Source organism: Paramormyrops kingsleyae, chromosome 6 (genome assembly GCF_048594095.1).
Source record: "Paramormyrops kingsleyae isolate MSU_618 chromosome 6, PKINGS_0.4, whole genome shotgun sequence".
Taxonomy (NCBI): Eukaryota; Metazoa; Chordata; class Actinopteri; order Osteoglossiformes; family Mormyridae; genus Paramormyrops; species Paramormyrops kingsleyae.
Genome location: NC_132802.1, coordinates 22929593 through 22944495, shown reverse-complemented (window position 1 = coordinate 22944495; position 14903 = coordinate 22929593). Strand labels below are relative to the sequence as shown.

The following is a 14903-nucleotide window of genomic DNA, read 5'->3' as shown; positions in this document are numbered from 1 at the left end:
GATGGATCAGCGGGAGAATATATCAGAATTCACTAACTAAAGAGGGTTTCATTTCAAAATTTCAAAAGGCGAGAGGAGAATGATGTGTGGATTGACGCCATACTTACTCTAACGCGCTAAGCTTCACATTATGTGCTGCTGCATTTGCGAGAAATTCAGTGACGTGTGAGTACCGTGTGAGTACCGTGTGAGTACCGTGTGTGTGTATGTTTCATAAACTAGGCTAGAAATCAGACAGAGGGCTTCACCTGGATCCTTCTGATCCTTTTGATCTTTCTCAACTTGAGATAGAGAGAGACCGAGGAGGAGAAAAGAGAGACAAAAAAGAAAAGATTTCAGGATTAATGAGAGGCGGGCGAGAAAGGCATGTCTCCTAAAGTGGCCGACCAGGTCGTCGTTCCCCTCTGTCTGACCCCGACCCCAGGGGACCCTCCCTCCGGTGGCTTCATATGAAGGGAAGACTTTTGTCAATGGAAAGCCAGGCGATGGACAGACACCTTTACAGTCCCATAACTACGAAGAGATGTTAGCCTGAGTAGAAGGGTACAAATCAACAGACATCGACAAAACAAATACACACAAATAAAAGGTTACAGATGCGGTAACAGGTAAGACACAGAAAGCCGTGGCAACTCTAGACAAGACACACATATTTGTGACTGGCAATTGAAGACACTTATAAGTACTCAATATGCATACACACAGACAGCTTTCCTCCTGGCAGTTCCCAGCTGCAGCTGGCTAATGTCCCTCGGCTCCCAGAGCAAAAGCACTGTCATATCTGTCCTGCACTGTGTACCAGTGACAAGTGTTCAAAAAACTGAGGGATACACAGAAGCAGAGTAAAAATGCATTCAAGTCACAGGAACGAGCATCAATGCAAAAAGCTTACAGGTATTTCACGTCTCTCACAAACAGATGGACGCTCCCTTAGTTCCCGATTACACAGTAGAACCCCCCCACACACACACACCTCCCCCAAGGACCGCATCGATCTCTCACAGCTGGTTTCACAAACAGAAGCAAGGGATAGGGAGGCAAAAATACTTGAAGCGAGAATGCGGCATCGATCGAGGGCTGTTTTTGGTGTCGGGGGGGGGGGGGGGGGGGGGGAGAGAGAGAATGGGAAACAGAAAAGGTGAGAAATGAAGGACTGGGATGGTGAGGCTGGTACTCACGAAGGGTTAATTCCATCACTTGTGACGCCAAGCGGAAGACAGGATGCTCAAATATTTCTCTCTTTTTCCCTATAAAAGAGGATTTCGGCATGCAAGAGGCTTCGGTCAGAGGTAAAGAGGGTTACAGGTTGGGGGGGGACACTGTGTCGGGTCAGAGGGTGACAGCTTCCTGGCCAGGTTGGGTGCAGGATAAAACCACCAAAAGACTGCAGTTAAAAACCACTGAGAGACCGGCTAGGTGGAGCATCCGCTGGACCAAGCTCAACACAAAATTTTGACCTTGAAAAATGCCGCTTAGATTGAAGCTTTCCAGGTCATGGCAAAAATATGAGAGCAACACAAAAAGTTCAATTGGTTTGCTCCCAAGATACCATTGGAATAAGATTTTAGTATCTTGAGCATATGTGGGTATTTCTTTTTAGGCATAGACTGCACCAGGCTGGTATCAACACTAAAAAGATCACTAATGCAAGGTGTGGTTAAGCAATGTACACGCTAACGTAAGCCATTAGTTAAATAAAAAGATAATTCAGAAGAGTGGTGAGTTTATGCCTATTAAAGAAAACCTGCATAGAAGACATGCATTTGACCAATGTTGATCTGCCCTAGAGGGCAGTCCCAGCATGCTTTGCACATTGGCTTCTTTGCCACTGTTTATGCAACCATATAAACAAGTCACAAAGCCAATAGTGAGGAAGGGGGAAAAGAGAGGGAGCAGAAAGGATCTGGAGGTGGTTGAGGGAGGGGTGAGGGTTTTTCTTTTAAGAGCTGAAGAACAGGACTGCTCCCTGAATGTATTATACATATTATATATTATATATGTTATAATGTACACAGGGCCACACTGGCAGCAATAAGGAAAACAGCACAGGTGAAGCCAGCATACAAAAATAAAGAACAGTGCGAGTTCTTCAGATATAGAATTGAATGCATTTTTACTTACACACTTCTAATAAACTGTATATGACCTGCGGCACTATTACAACAGACCTGAAATAAAGCGTACAGTTAAAAATGAAAAGTGGAGCTGTCTGCCGCACGGGGCAAGACGCACCGAAACAGCCGCTGTGGAAAAGAGAGAAGTCAGGAGGCGGGAGCAGAGGCAGGAGCAGAGGCAGGAGCAGAGGCACCACAGGGAACCTGGGATTCCAGGAGCCGTTCTGCGTGTTCTGATCTCCGGTACACAGCACGCACATTCACCACAGTCAACGGATGCTGCTTTAAACACACAGCAGAGCACAGACTCATGTGGGCCCGTCACGCTGCCGCTGCTCAAAAAATATCGATTCGTCTTCGACATCTGTCGTGTCACCTTAAATGAACCCGAGTTGGGGGGGGGGCGTGGCCGCCGCACCTGCAGACGACACAGCGGCCAATCGCCAGTGACCGTGTGGGAGGAGCCTGTGCGTCACTGCCATCTGTTTCATAACAGCACCCAATCGAGGTAAAAGCTGCTCTTTGACCCAGCCTCCGTTTTTAATACTGCATCACCGACAGAGCTTTGCTAACCAGAGAAAAGAGACGTGACAGCGCTGGAGATACCAGAATTCTGCTTGTAGATGAAAATGTGTTATTAGCACACTATAAAAACAAAAATGAAGCTATAACCTAGTAAAACACATTACTTAACAATTACTCGTACAATACAGGCTGAAGTACATGAAGGTTACCTGAATTAAGTCGTATTCTAGCATTTTCTCAATGTAGACATGCGACCTCAAATAAAGAATATGACCTTCGGGAATCCACTGTGGGTGTCCTATGGGCTGAAATAAAACCTAACTGCGAGTGAGTATTAGTTACCTTCGATTTTGGCGTACTCGGTGATGCGCTGGTAGTTAAGCAAGGCCGCCTGTTCCAGACATTTGCGAATCACACCTTTCACCTCTTCCTGTGGCACTGGGGTCACAATATCTTTCATAAGGACCTGGGAGGGATTAAGACGCACTTCAGAAAGGAAACACACTCAGATCATGTGACTCTCCAGTGGACAACTGGCGGTGCTGCTCTTCACATTACATCAGGTCTGCAGAGCTTCATTAAAGGCTAAACGTGTAGGAAGTTAATCTCTTAATGTCACTTTCTTCACTTTTATTGCTAAAAAACAGTCAAGTCCGGATTTCTGTATCGCAAAGTAATTGAAAAATAGAATTACACACCCTTTCTAGTAAAGACAGAGTAGCTTTCAGAGCTCCTTCGGGACGGCCGAATGGAAAGCTGTATCTGTTGGATAAATCACAACATGGCAGGATGCTCAACGTCTCATCTCAATACTAATATTATCATAAATATTCCATTTAACTTCTGATATTCAACATAAAGTGTGTAAAGGCATTAAATGAAAGAGACAATTTAATTTTTCATTAGTTATTTCTTTTACCCAAAACAGACCATAGAGTATGAAATGTACCTGAAGTTAGTGATCTTGTCCTCCAGAAACACACGCAACTTCTCCTTGATATCCTCAAACCGTTCCTTCTCATCCACCTTGACGGTCCCTAATCCATCCGGCCTGAAAACAACATTCACTTTACTGCTCTGCCCCCAACAGTCACAATCCAATACTTTACTCTAAACACTGATGTTATTTTGGTGAAAGGTTATGAATCCATATTCTGGGGAGATTCAAAGGCCTGTCCAGTGGCACATTTGGTATGCATATTAGCGCTTTGAGATTTAGTTTTAATGAAAACTGAAAATGAAAAAATCTTGTTATTATTATTAGCTTATAAAACTAATTTCATTCGTCTTTAAAATTCATTGAATTACCCCTAATGATTCCTGGCCACACAATCCTGTCAGCAGGGGGCAGTGTGCTTCCACATCATCTGTCATGACATGTATATCTCCCATATGCATAGAAGATCAAATGTTGTTCAGTTATGTGGAAAATGATTTTTTTTTTTTATTTAGTTTTTTATTCATTTTCAAGGACCACTCTGACTGACAGACCGACTGACTGTGAGGCGGTCTTCACTTAGACCGGCTTCTGCTCACACAGCCACGGGCTGCCACCTCAATCCCCGCAGACCACGGGCCCCCGGCTTCCTCGCAGTCTCCTTCCCCGGAGCTGTCTCAGCACCCCCTACAGGGCTGTCACAGTCCCGCGGTCTATGTCCCACTTCGGTCACTCTCTGCCAGTGGGGGATCATACACACCCCCTCCATGTCACAGCAAAGAGTCACAGGATGGGTGGATGGGACTGCTGTTACAGGGAGGGAATTTTCTGGGTGGTGGGGGGAACCTTTGCCAAGGTTATGCAGTATTGCAAAAAATAAAAGGGCTGAAGAACACCAATCTGGTACTTTCAGACTGTACTGACATTTCTGTTAACACTAAGTAGCTTCATATTGTGCAGTATTTTTTATCTTTTAACCCCGAAATCATTTGATACAGTCAACCTGGCTCACATACTATATTTACTTGATGGGGCACAAATAATATATTATACTTTTACTTATGTATTAATTAACCAAGTCTTAGTCTTAGTTACATACTGATCTCATGTTAAAACCTGCATCACAATTTCTTAATGATCTCAAGCAGTTACTGTATTCGTTACTATATCTGTTAATTTTACAGTATAAACATTTGTGGACTATTGAAGGAACTATTGAAGGAATAGGTAATGAATGACAAGTGGAATACTGATCTCACGTTTGTTCATCATTAACAAAAGTGTGACACTTTTTTAATCTCAAGTAGCAACTATATTTGTTCATAATTTTTTACTTCAGTAGTAATTGAGTTATTACTAAGTATTTGTGCCCCATCAAGTAAAGTGTTACCCAATGTTTTTATCAGGATGGTGATCTTGAGTCAAAGGTTATGGGAATATACGCACTATTAATAGGAATTATTCACCCTTGGGTAGACTAGGGGAATGATATTAAATACCATAGTGTTTGGGGAAGAAGGAAGGTAGAGATTTGCACACCACTGTGGTCCTGCAGCATGTCTCAGTTGGTTACGGCTGGCCGATGCAGGCCTTTCTAAACAATCAGCACCTTCTGCCTGAGCTGCTGCAGCTTGGAAGCATCCAGACCTCTATGATGCAGGATCCTGACAAGCACCTGCCTCAGCCTTCTGTGACAGTGTGCAACACAGAGCTGCAACCAAGCACCGTGTACCGACATGCACAATAAATAATAAAAGCATGTGCACGCAAAAGGTTTCAGGTTGATTTCCATTGTTTTCGTCTCTTTCCATAGGGCTGCCACTGATTCCGATTGGCCGCTGAACGCCATTAGGCCACATTCAACTGCTGAGGGGAGAAGGCGTGAGGCCTACCTGTTGCCATGGACGTGAGAGGCGCAGAAGGCAAAGCTGTAGTGCAGCAGGGTGGGGTCGATCATGGCCCCGTTCTCAGCACGCTCCAGCAGGTCCCCCAGATAATGCAGGTGTCTATGGCAGCCCCGCACACCATTGCGGGCGCAGTACTCATCCAGCACAAACACCTGTCCTGGACTGAACCATCCCTGCGGGTGGATAAGGGGGAGCTAAATACCATGAGAGGTAATGAGGGGCTATATGCTCAGGAATTAGAAACTGGGCCAAAGTTACATACATTACATTAATTTATTTAGCAGGCACTTTTATCCCAAGCAACAAAAACTTGAAAAAGTCAGAGTCACTGGGGTTAAGAGTCTTGCTCAAGGGCCCAATGGTGACATCACTCCACCGACCACGGGATTTGAACTGGTGACCTCCTGATCACGAGTCCTAACCTAGTGCCACATACTGCTCCGCTCACACAATTTCTACAAGTTTAACTGCTTACTAAGTCACATAGGGAAAGATTTGGGTATCGAGGCTCTCGCAGGAGAAAAAAAAAACTCCACGACGCGCGTCACACTCACCAGACATGAAAAGGAGTCGTTGAGCCTGTGATCCAGCGTCAGCCGCTGCAAGATCTCGAAAAGGGAGGCGTGGTCAAAGCTACACGGGTTAGCGGAGATAAACTCATCCATCCCGTGTTTCTGAGCTCTGTCCGCATCTATCCGGTCAATCGCACATAGAAGAGGCAAGGATTCAGAAGAACAGACAGCATCAGGGCCAAGAACTGGGACAGCGCTCTTTCAACAGCTACAACGTGACATGGAGCTCTCTGCTCCAAGGGTGACTGATCTACCTCTACAGCAAAATGAGACAGTCACAGCATTACATTGTCAACTTGCATAATCATACAAGAGCAAATGAGACTGAAACTGGAGCAAAATACTGTTTTTTTTTTTTTTGTTGTTTTTTGCAAATCTTTTGTGGGGCATGAGCAGCGTGGACGTGCGAATCTGAATGTGTGAGCATGCATGAGTCGCCTGGGCGCAACCAGCTTCCCAGCGATGGAGATGAGCTGCGGGAATGTTACCATCTCCCCCGGACAGAGAGCTCACCAAGCCAAAGCACAACGCAAGCTTCTTCAAAGTGCTACAATAGATTCTGCCATTCGCTAGAAGTAGAGTAAATTGATTTCCTAATGCAAGGTGAGTATTGTACTGAAAGAAACAAAAAAGTGATTTATTGTTTTGCTGAGAATTTTTTTTTTTGGAAGCGAATTTGTCCAAAAAAATCAGGAAGACTGTATCCTAGAGTTAAAACAAAAGATGGTTCGCCGGAGGATTTGTGATGGTAAACATGTAGTAGCTGCCTAAGGAAAAAAAAAAGTTTGACGCAGCTGCTTTCCCAGTTTATCTGCAAACATAAGCCAAGGCAGTAAAATACTCTGCTGTTTAGGATGTGGCAGCGACATGCACGCGGCCAAGGACAAGACGAACCCCAGCCTCCTTCCTCAGCAACATGTTGGGAACACAGAGGCGGCGAGGTGGGAGGGGCAGGGCAGGGCGGGGAGGGGGGGTGGAGCCCACCTCTGGGACTTAACCTGACTGAATTAATTATACTCGCTAAACAGGTTGGCTTGTCACTTCTAAAATTAGTACACCCTGCTGCCTAGAATACATTAAAATATTTAATAGCATTATGAAATAGGTTAAATACATTCGAAAACTTGATTTTAGACTGAACAAATTGCACCTGTTTGGACAGCTATAAAAATATTTCATGAAGATAATTAAATGAGTACCCATATTTAACTCTATGACACTAGTAATTAATTAATCATTTTAATAATTAACCTAAACTTCCTGGTTCATGACCTGTGTAAGAGCTAAAATTAAATTTGCTAATGCTATTCATCTCTCCTGAACTGAGCCCTGCGTTAAACTGCCTATTTATTAAAAACAACAGCAATAAAAGAATCTAAAACAATTGACAGGGATGCGCTACATATGAATGAAATCACAAAGGAAAAGGTGGCTCTGTTTCCCTTAGCAGGATGACAGTGAGCTTGTCGTGTGCACATGTGAGCCAGGTCACATATAAAGATGAGGATTTGGATAGTAATGAAAACACCAATAAACCATATGCACAGAAACAAATGAAATTTAACAAATGATGGTGACTGATGCCTGCTATTCAGTAATACATCCTTTCAAAAAAGAGAACTAAGAACTAAGTATAAATTTAATAAGAAAATAAACGGATACATAATTGCTAGAAGAGATGGCTCCCTTTTATTCTGAGAATGACTTTCTCTCCATGGGTGATCAGGCAACACGAATGGCACCTGAAACTTACTCCAAGCCACCAGCAGAGGGCACTATAGCAGGAAGAGCAGACTATACTGATCATGTCACTGAACATGTGACATTCAGCTATATAAATATTTAGGTTCACATTTTTATACTTTTGCATATTACACTAACTGAAATCTTACATTTGTGTAATATGGTTTCTGATATGACAAACGTACCAAAAAATGATTCAAAATTAATATTTTTTTTAACCAAATGTGATCTCCCAAATTATATAAAACATATCCGTCAATTTAAAAACTCTAAACTCGAAATGTATTTCACACCAAATGTGTTTGGGCTGTGTTTTCATATGTGGTGTAAAACTTGGAATCTCCTTTAGATTAGATGGTCTGAATTTTACTCACTTATTGATTTAGCATTTGCAAGTTGACAATACTTCAGTATTTTTTTCTATTTTGCAGTGTACTCATGAATTCTACAATGCTTTTAAAGCACACCACGACTTACGATCATGTTCTATTAGGAGAGCGATGCATTTTGGTGCAAATACATGGGTAGAGCATGAATCCAAGAAAGTGGAATTGTTTCATTCTTGGAAAGATGGGGCAAAGAAAATTCTGTATTTCCACCAACAAATGTATAACATCACATTCTTTGTCTCCTATTCAGGCATTCAAAGAACAAACAAACCAAAGCAACAGGAAATAGATTTAAAAATCCTTCCTGAAGGTGGAAAAAAATAAAAATAAAATGTCTAGTATCTATCCAAAATCCATCTACAGTTGGGAAAGCCTGGAGTATTGCATGGTAAGGACTGGCCTCACCTACTCCTTGTCATTAGCATTCAGCATACTCCAAGTACATATTTGCCAACTCTCATGAAAAATACATAAAATAAAACAAATTGAGGCCTCAAAAGTAAAGCAAAGAACAGAGAATTTTACAGCAAAACTGACATCTGAGTGGTTTCATAAAGATCTCCACTCTGCCTGGAAATAACTGGTTCTCAAAACACATTCAGTTCTAGATCAGCCTTATCTAACTATGTCCAAAACATTAATCATGCTACTGGTTTTTAATTTATTTTCTTGCACTTATATAATATATTAGTGTAAATAAGACATAAAGAAATTTCCAGAAAATAACATATATATGCCAGAGGTTGGACTATATGTTTTAAATAAAAAAATAATCCATCCATCTATCCAGCCTCTTATCTGATATAGGGCTGCAGAGAGCAAAAAATAAATGAATCAACATTATACATCTTCAAAAAAGTAAAAATAAATTTTCCAAATAAAATCATATAGGGTAATTGATCCACTAATGTCAGAACTGGCTTAAACTAAGCTAACTGCTTTACTCTGAGGAGCCTTTACCACCAAATACAATTATGTAGAGAGAAGGCAATTATGCAAATACATAAATAGATAGATAGATAAATGTTTAACCAATATAATATGACTAAAAAAACCACATGCATCCTAATCTGGTAAGAATGGAAGCTCATATTCAGAACCTAAAAACCGAGGAAATCAAAGAGGACAGATCTGTCTACAGAGGTCTAGATATGGAGAGAGAATTAAGGAGGACAGAGAGAGAGTATAAAAAAGCACATTGCCTTAGTCAGATAATCTTGGCGAGATTATCTGAGCTGTGCTGGCTACAGGGATGCACTTACCCTTCAGTCCAGCTAGAAGATAGCGGGGTAAGAAGGAACAAACCAGAATAACATAAAGACTAGCAACAAGGCTGAGGAGAGCAGACAGGAAACCTAACCTAGCAGCTGTAGTAGTAAAGGGTACAAGCAAAGCATGAGAAAAGAAAACACGAAAACACAACTCGTACCAACATGAGAGAGAAAGTGGTGGGTTAGAAAGAGACAGGGGGAGCGACAGGAAGTACTACTGGGAGGGGGGGGGCGGGAATTAGGAGTGACAGAAGGAAAAAGAGAGAAAAGGGAGCAAAACAGAAGGAAAGAACGGGAGAAAGAAGGTTATCAGAGGGTCTGGGCATTCGCTTCATCACTCTGCTGTAGATGATTTGTTTGCTCTTCCGGCGCTCAAGTAGTTACTAGTACGCTAGTGGCCAAAATTGTGGAAACACTACCAATTTTTAGCGATTACAGAACTTTATTCCAGTTACTCCAGTTACTCATTTAGTCATCCAATGTATGATATTTGTAAACATTCTATGATTGTTTATAAACATTACTGCCAATATTTGTGTAGTAACTTTTAAAGCGTAATGCCAAAAATGCTAGCTCTTCCCACAATTTTGGCCACTAGTGTATATGTGTACAGTCCAATGCAATACTTTACTTTTCAAACTCATCTTGCCTTAGCCAGTAAATATGACAGTAACATTATATTTCTCCATCAGTGAGCAAAAATGAAGAATAAGTATTATTGTTTAAGCAGAAGCTACATGATTACGATTACATGATTCTTGAGTCATGAAGTGATCATATGAATCCCTGTATCATCTTTACATTCCTCACCCAAATATTCTGCCTAGTAACTATGTTTGCATGCAGGCTGTTAGATAGGTTAGTAGTAATATTCTCCTAGACTGCAATTGGCCAATATAGTCATGGTGCTTGAGTTTTGAGGTCCCTACTGGACAGTCACATGAGCAGACAAATGCACTGCAGCAGAGCTCTGAGCGAGATCTCTGTTCCCTGACCCATGCCATTCAACCCGACCTAGGACAGAAACACCTACGAGGGACCACAGTGTTTCGGGGGGGGGGGGGGGGGGGGGTGTCACAGTGAGGAAGCTTTGAATGGCATCTGCTGGCCTTCAGAATCAACAGGTCACAGAAAGTCGAATGTTCACATACTTGACGAAACAAGCTAATGAACAAACAACACAGAACTTATGTTTATAGATTCTGTACAGCAGTTTATACGTTGGCTCTCACTAGGAAACCCTACTTTTTACAGATTTTTCTTTTTATTATACCGCATGTATTATACTTTAATCCTGAGGTTGCAAAGCCATACACCCTATGGCTGTTATACACCGAAAAACTACCAGTAAAATGAGCATTATAAAAACTGCAGCCTATTCTTAGATTTTTGCAGAAAAAATAAGTAAAAACATTTGCACATTTTCTCTGCATGCCATCTATTCTACTAACTTGTGCAGGTTAACCTTTGACAAGAATACTCCACTATGAGCTTATTAGGACACACACCAAAAACATGTTCTTCATTTGTTTCTGAATCGCAGGATCTATTATGGTTTAACACTCTGCTACCCTTCGCGTGTACATAGAGTAGAGTGGCCTTTCATTGTGCACAGCCCAGAGGCCCAGAGATACACAACACTGTCCACTGTCTTTGTGAGTGTACCATCAAGACACAGCACTAGGCAGGCTTACCTTGGCTCAAGTACCAGATCAATAGGGCTACTTAAGAGGTGAAGGGTAATTAAGAAATGTGTGGGACACAGCCTCATTGGGGTGGGGGGGGGGGTCTCCCGCTCTTAAGTACTGTAAATGAACCCTGAAAGCGCGCCGTGTGACGCTACTGCGGGCGGGTTGGCGCTGTCTGCTACACCCTGAGGAAGTCCCCACAAGGTCTAACTTCAATTGCGTCGTCACTTTCTCAGTTTTGTCACTGCGGAAGGCCACAGAATCGGAACGGTGTGCGGAGGACGAGCTTGTGGCGTAGAAGCGATTCCTTCGAGCATCAGTTAGAGAGGACTGTGTGGGGGTGAAGTACTCTGTGAAATACTCTGTGAAGTACTCTGTCTTCCAGAGTGTGGCATGGAGAATCTGGCAAAAAGTGCAGGTGAGAGCTACACATCTGGACTGGTACTGGTTTACTTACAGAACTGGGAAATGGGTGCGTCCATCTGGGGTGCCGCCCCTCCCTTGGCGTTGAGCTTCTGCACCTGGGTGGGTGGGACAGGCTTGTGGGATTGCCCGGTGGCCCGATACATAGCCTGAACCCACAGGATGCGGTCTTGCTCGTCGTCGCTGGCAAAGATCACAGTGTCTCCCTCCTTCACTGCGTTGAAGAAAGCCCTCCCACCATCCAGGCCTGCAGAAGGGTAAAGTATGGGCCGTTTCAGAGAGCCATGTGGCTCAAGAGCTCAGAGGTCAGTGCTGGCATGCTGAACATTCATCACTGTATGACTAGTGGTAATATACTGAACCTGGGTAATATGGCTGACATGTTAAATGGTCGTGTCTGTCTTTTAGACCAAAAACCAGATGTCTTCACCACTGTCTCTGCTCGATTTTCCTTCAGCTCACAAAACACAGACTCAGACGCTGAGCTCCGAGCCCAAGTCCCACCGCACCCTAAATTCGTTTGCTTTTGTCTCTTGTGCTTTCGCTTCCATTCCTCCCTCATATGCCCGCGTCTCTTACAGTGTGAAGCAAAAAAATTATCTCCACGCATTCGTACATTTAAGGGCACAAACGTAAAGGCTGACTTTCAGGCAGGAATGGGGGGGGGGGGGGGTTTCTGAGAGCCTACCTGGCTGGGGGTCGGTGTAGTCCACCGTGTAGCCGTCCAGCTGGAGCAGCTCCTGAGGCTCCGCCTTCTTCTCCCGGTAGCTGCACATGGCAAAGGTGTACTGGCTCACCTGGCGAGAGGGAGACAGGCTAAAATCAGATACCGGCTTAGACCTTAGGCGGAGAGGAGAGGCGAGGCGAGGAGAGGCGAGGAGAGGCGAGGAGAGGCGATGAGAGGCGAGGAGAGGAGAGGAGAGGAGAGGAGAGGAAAGGAGAGGCGAGGAGAGGAGAGGAGAGTCGAGGAGAGGCGAGGAGAGGCGAGGAGAGGAAAGGAGAGGCGAGGAGAGGCGATGAGAGGAGAGGAGAGGCGAGGAGAGGAGAGGCGAGGAGAGGTGATGAGAGGAGAGGCGATGAGAGGAGAGGAGAGGCGAGGAGAGGCGAGGAGAGGAGAGGTGAGGAGAGGAAAGGAGAGGAGAGGCGAGGAGAGGAGAGGTGAGGAGAGGCGATGAGAGGAGAGGCGAGGAAAGGAGAGGCGATGAGAGGAGAGGAGAGGAGAGGAAAGGAGAGGCGAGGAGAGGAGAGGCGAGGAGAGGCGAGGAGAGGAAAGGAGAGGCGAGGAGAGGCGAGGAGAGGCGATGAGAGGAGAGGAGAGGCGAGGAGAGGAGAGGCGAGGAGAGGTGATGAGAGGAGAGGCGATGAGAGGAGAGGAGAGGCGAGGAGAGGAAAGGAGAGGAGAGGCGAGGAGAGGAGAGGAGAGGTGAGGAGAGGCGATGAGAGGAGAGGCGAGGAAAGGAGAGGCGATGAGAGGAGAGGAGAGGAAAGAAAAGGAGAGGAAAGGAGAGGAGAGGCGATGAGAGGAGAGGAAAGGAAAGATGAGGAGAGGTGATAAGAGGAGAGGCGAGGAGAGGAGAGAAGAGGAAAGAAAAGGAGAGGAAAGGAGAGGCGATGAGAGGAGAGGCGAGGAGAGGCGATGAGAGGAGAGAAGAGGAAAGAAAAGGAGAGGAAAGGAGAGGAGAGGCGATGAGAGGAGAGGAAAGGAGAGGCGAGGAGAGGCGATGAGAGGAGAGGCGAGGAGAGGAGAGGTGAGGAGAGGAAAGGAGAGGAAAGGAGAGGCGATGAGAGGAAAGCAGAGGAGAGGAGAGGAGAGGCGAGGAGAGGAAAGTAGAGGAGAGGAGAGGAGAGGCGATGAGAGGAAAGGAGAGGAGAGGATAGCCCAAAACCAGCTCATACGTGTCATATGAAATGCTTATATTCCATGGTGTTATGTCTTTATCTTTGCCTTAATGGTGAATTTATTCTTAACCAATAAAAGAAACATGGAAGGAGACAGAGAGTCGGCTTTGTTTTTTTAAATACTTTCAAACAAAGCTATTTTCAGCTATTTCAAACAGGAAGCAAGCTTGTCACTGAGTCTTTTATGGGAGTGTGTGAGTGTGTGTGTGTGTGTGTGCATAGCCATCCATTCCCTTGTCCTATTGAGGATCCCAGGGTGTATCTCAGAGGCTACAGGCACAAGCGACAGAACAACCCAGGACGGCACACCAACCCATCGAGGGCACAATGACACTCACACTCACACACACAAACACACACACAACATTCACACCTACAGGCAAATTATTAACTCTGCTTAACCTCAGGACGTTTTTGGACCATGGGGGGAACCCTGAGTATCCGATGGAATCCCCATGACATCACGGAGAGAACATGCAAGGTGGCAGTGTTCGGCAACAGCGCTACCCAGTGCGCCACGAGGTTTGCATGACGTGTGACGTTAATATCGACATGGCATTCCATGCGCATGCCATTGTAACAACGCTGGGATTTTAACTGGTGGGTAACTAAGCAACTGTTAGTCGGGAGTGAAGGGAGCCAAGATGTTGTTGGGCTTGATGCGAGAATCCGCCAGGCACCAGCAGGGGGCGATCAGCACCACGCTGACCGACAGTAACTGTAGCCTCCTTACTGTCGGCCACAAGGAGTGCCAACAGGACATGGTTGGCAACTAGCAATTTCACCAACCGGGGGTGATGAAGCCTTCCCCTGCATGCAGACTGGATGTGAAGGCGAGAGAATGCAGAGAATGCTCCTACGGAACCCCCATTATATATCTGTACCCTTTTTTTTGTAATAAACTTCCCCCAAGAGGTATAGTATTCATCTTCCATAAAATAAAATGAATTTTAAATATGCTTTTGTGTCCGTTAGTTTTTTTTACCTGCACTAAGACGAAGTACCTCTTTTTCCATCGCTTCCATACATTTTTCCCAAATGCCCACAGGTACCTGCAAAAATGAAATTTTATTAATGCAAAAACAAAATTAAATAGCTAAAATTTCTCAACACAGTATGATACAAATGAAAGCAATTTTGCTTTAAGAATTGGATCCTGTACAAATGCAAAAGCAAACAGGTGCACAATTATTGTGCTTCTAACAAGCAATACATTTGCTAATTGGCAGTAAAATGATAAAAAATGTAAAGCTCCTGCACACAATGAAAAATAACACCATGCTTATATTATATTATAACATGTTCACTCTATATATATAGACTGGAACTTGTTTTTTCCCGCAGCCAAAATGAAATCTTCACTGTACTGTGATCTTATTGGCGTAAACAGCTTTTCTTTCTTTTGCATTCCACTGCTGAATTATACTGGATTTAT

The 14903-nt window shown here is 44.2% G+C and overlaps 1 protein-coding gene across 14 annotated transcripts in view; it reads right to left on the bottom strand.

The window, feature by feature from the left end:
- LOC111842280 (calcium-dependent secretion activator 1-like) overlaps positions 1 to 14903 on the bottom strand; it is a 90170-nt gene that overhangs the window by 20140 nt on the left and 55127 nt on the right. For 5 of the 14 annotated variants that reach the window (XM_072712901.1, XM_023808723.2, XM_072712902.1 and 2 more), the window contains exons 9-18: positions 14454 to 14520; positions 12258 to 12366; positions 11604 to 11816; positions 9450 to 9461; positions 6038 to 6174; positions 5469 to 5656; positions 3589 to 3690; positions 3338 to 3401; positions 2982 to 3105; positions 249 to 281 (exon numbers count right to left, since the gene is read on the bottom strand). In XM_072712901.1, coding sequence (XP_072569002.1) covers positions 249 to 281; positions 2982 to 3105; positions 3338 to 3401; positions 3589 to 3690; positions 5469 to 5656; positions 6038 to 6174; positions 9450 to 9461; positions 11604 to 11816; positions 12258 to 12366; positions 14454 to 14520 — 1049 coding nt within the window. Of the gene's footprint in view, positions 1 to 248; positions 282 to 1178; positions 1248 to 2981; positions 3106 to 3337; positions 3402 to 3588; positions 3691 to 5468; positions 5657 to 6037; positions 6175 to 9449; positions 9462 to 11603; positions 11817 to 12257; positions 12367 to 14453; positions 14521 to 14903 lie in introns of all 14 variants that reach the window. The other 9 variants (XM_023808724.2, XM_072712898.1, XM_023808719.2 and 6 more) reach the window with 4 other exon arrangements.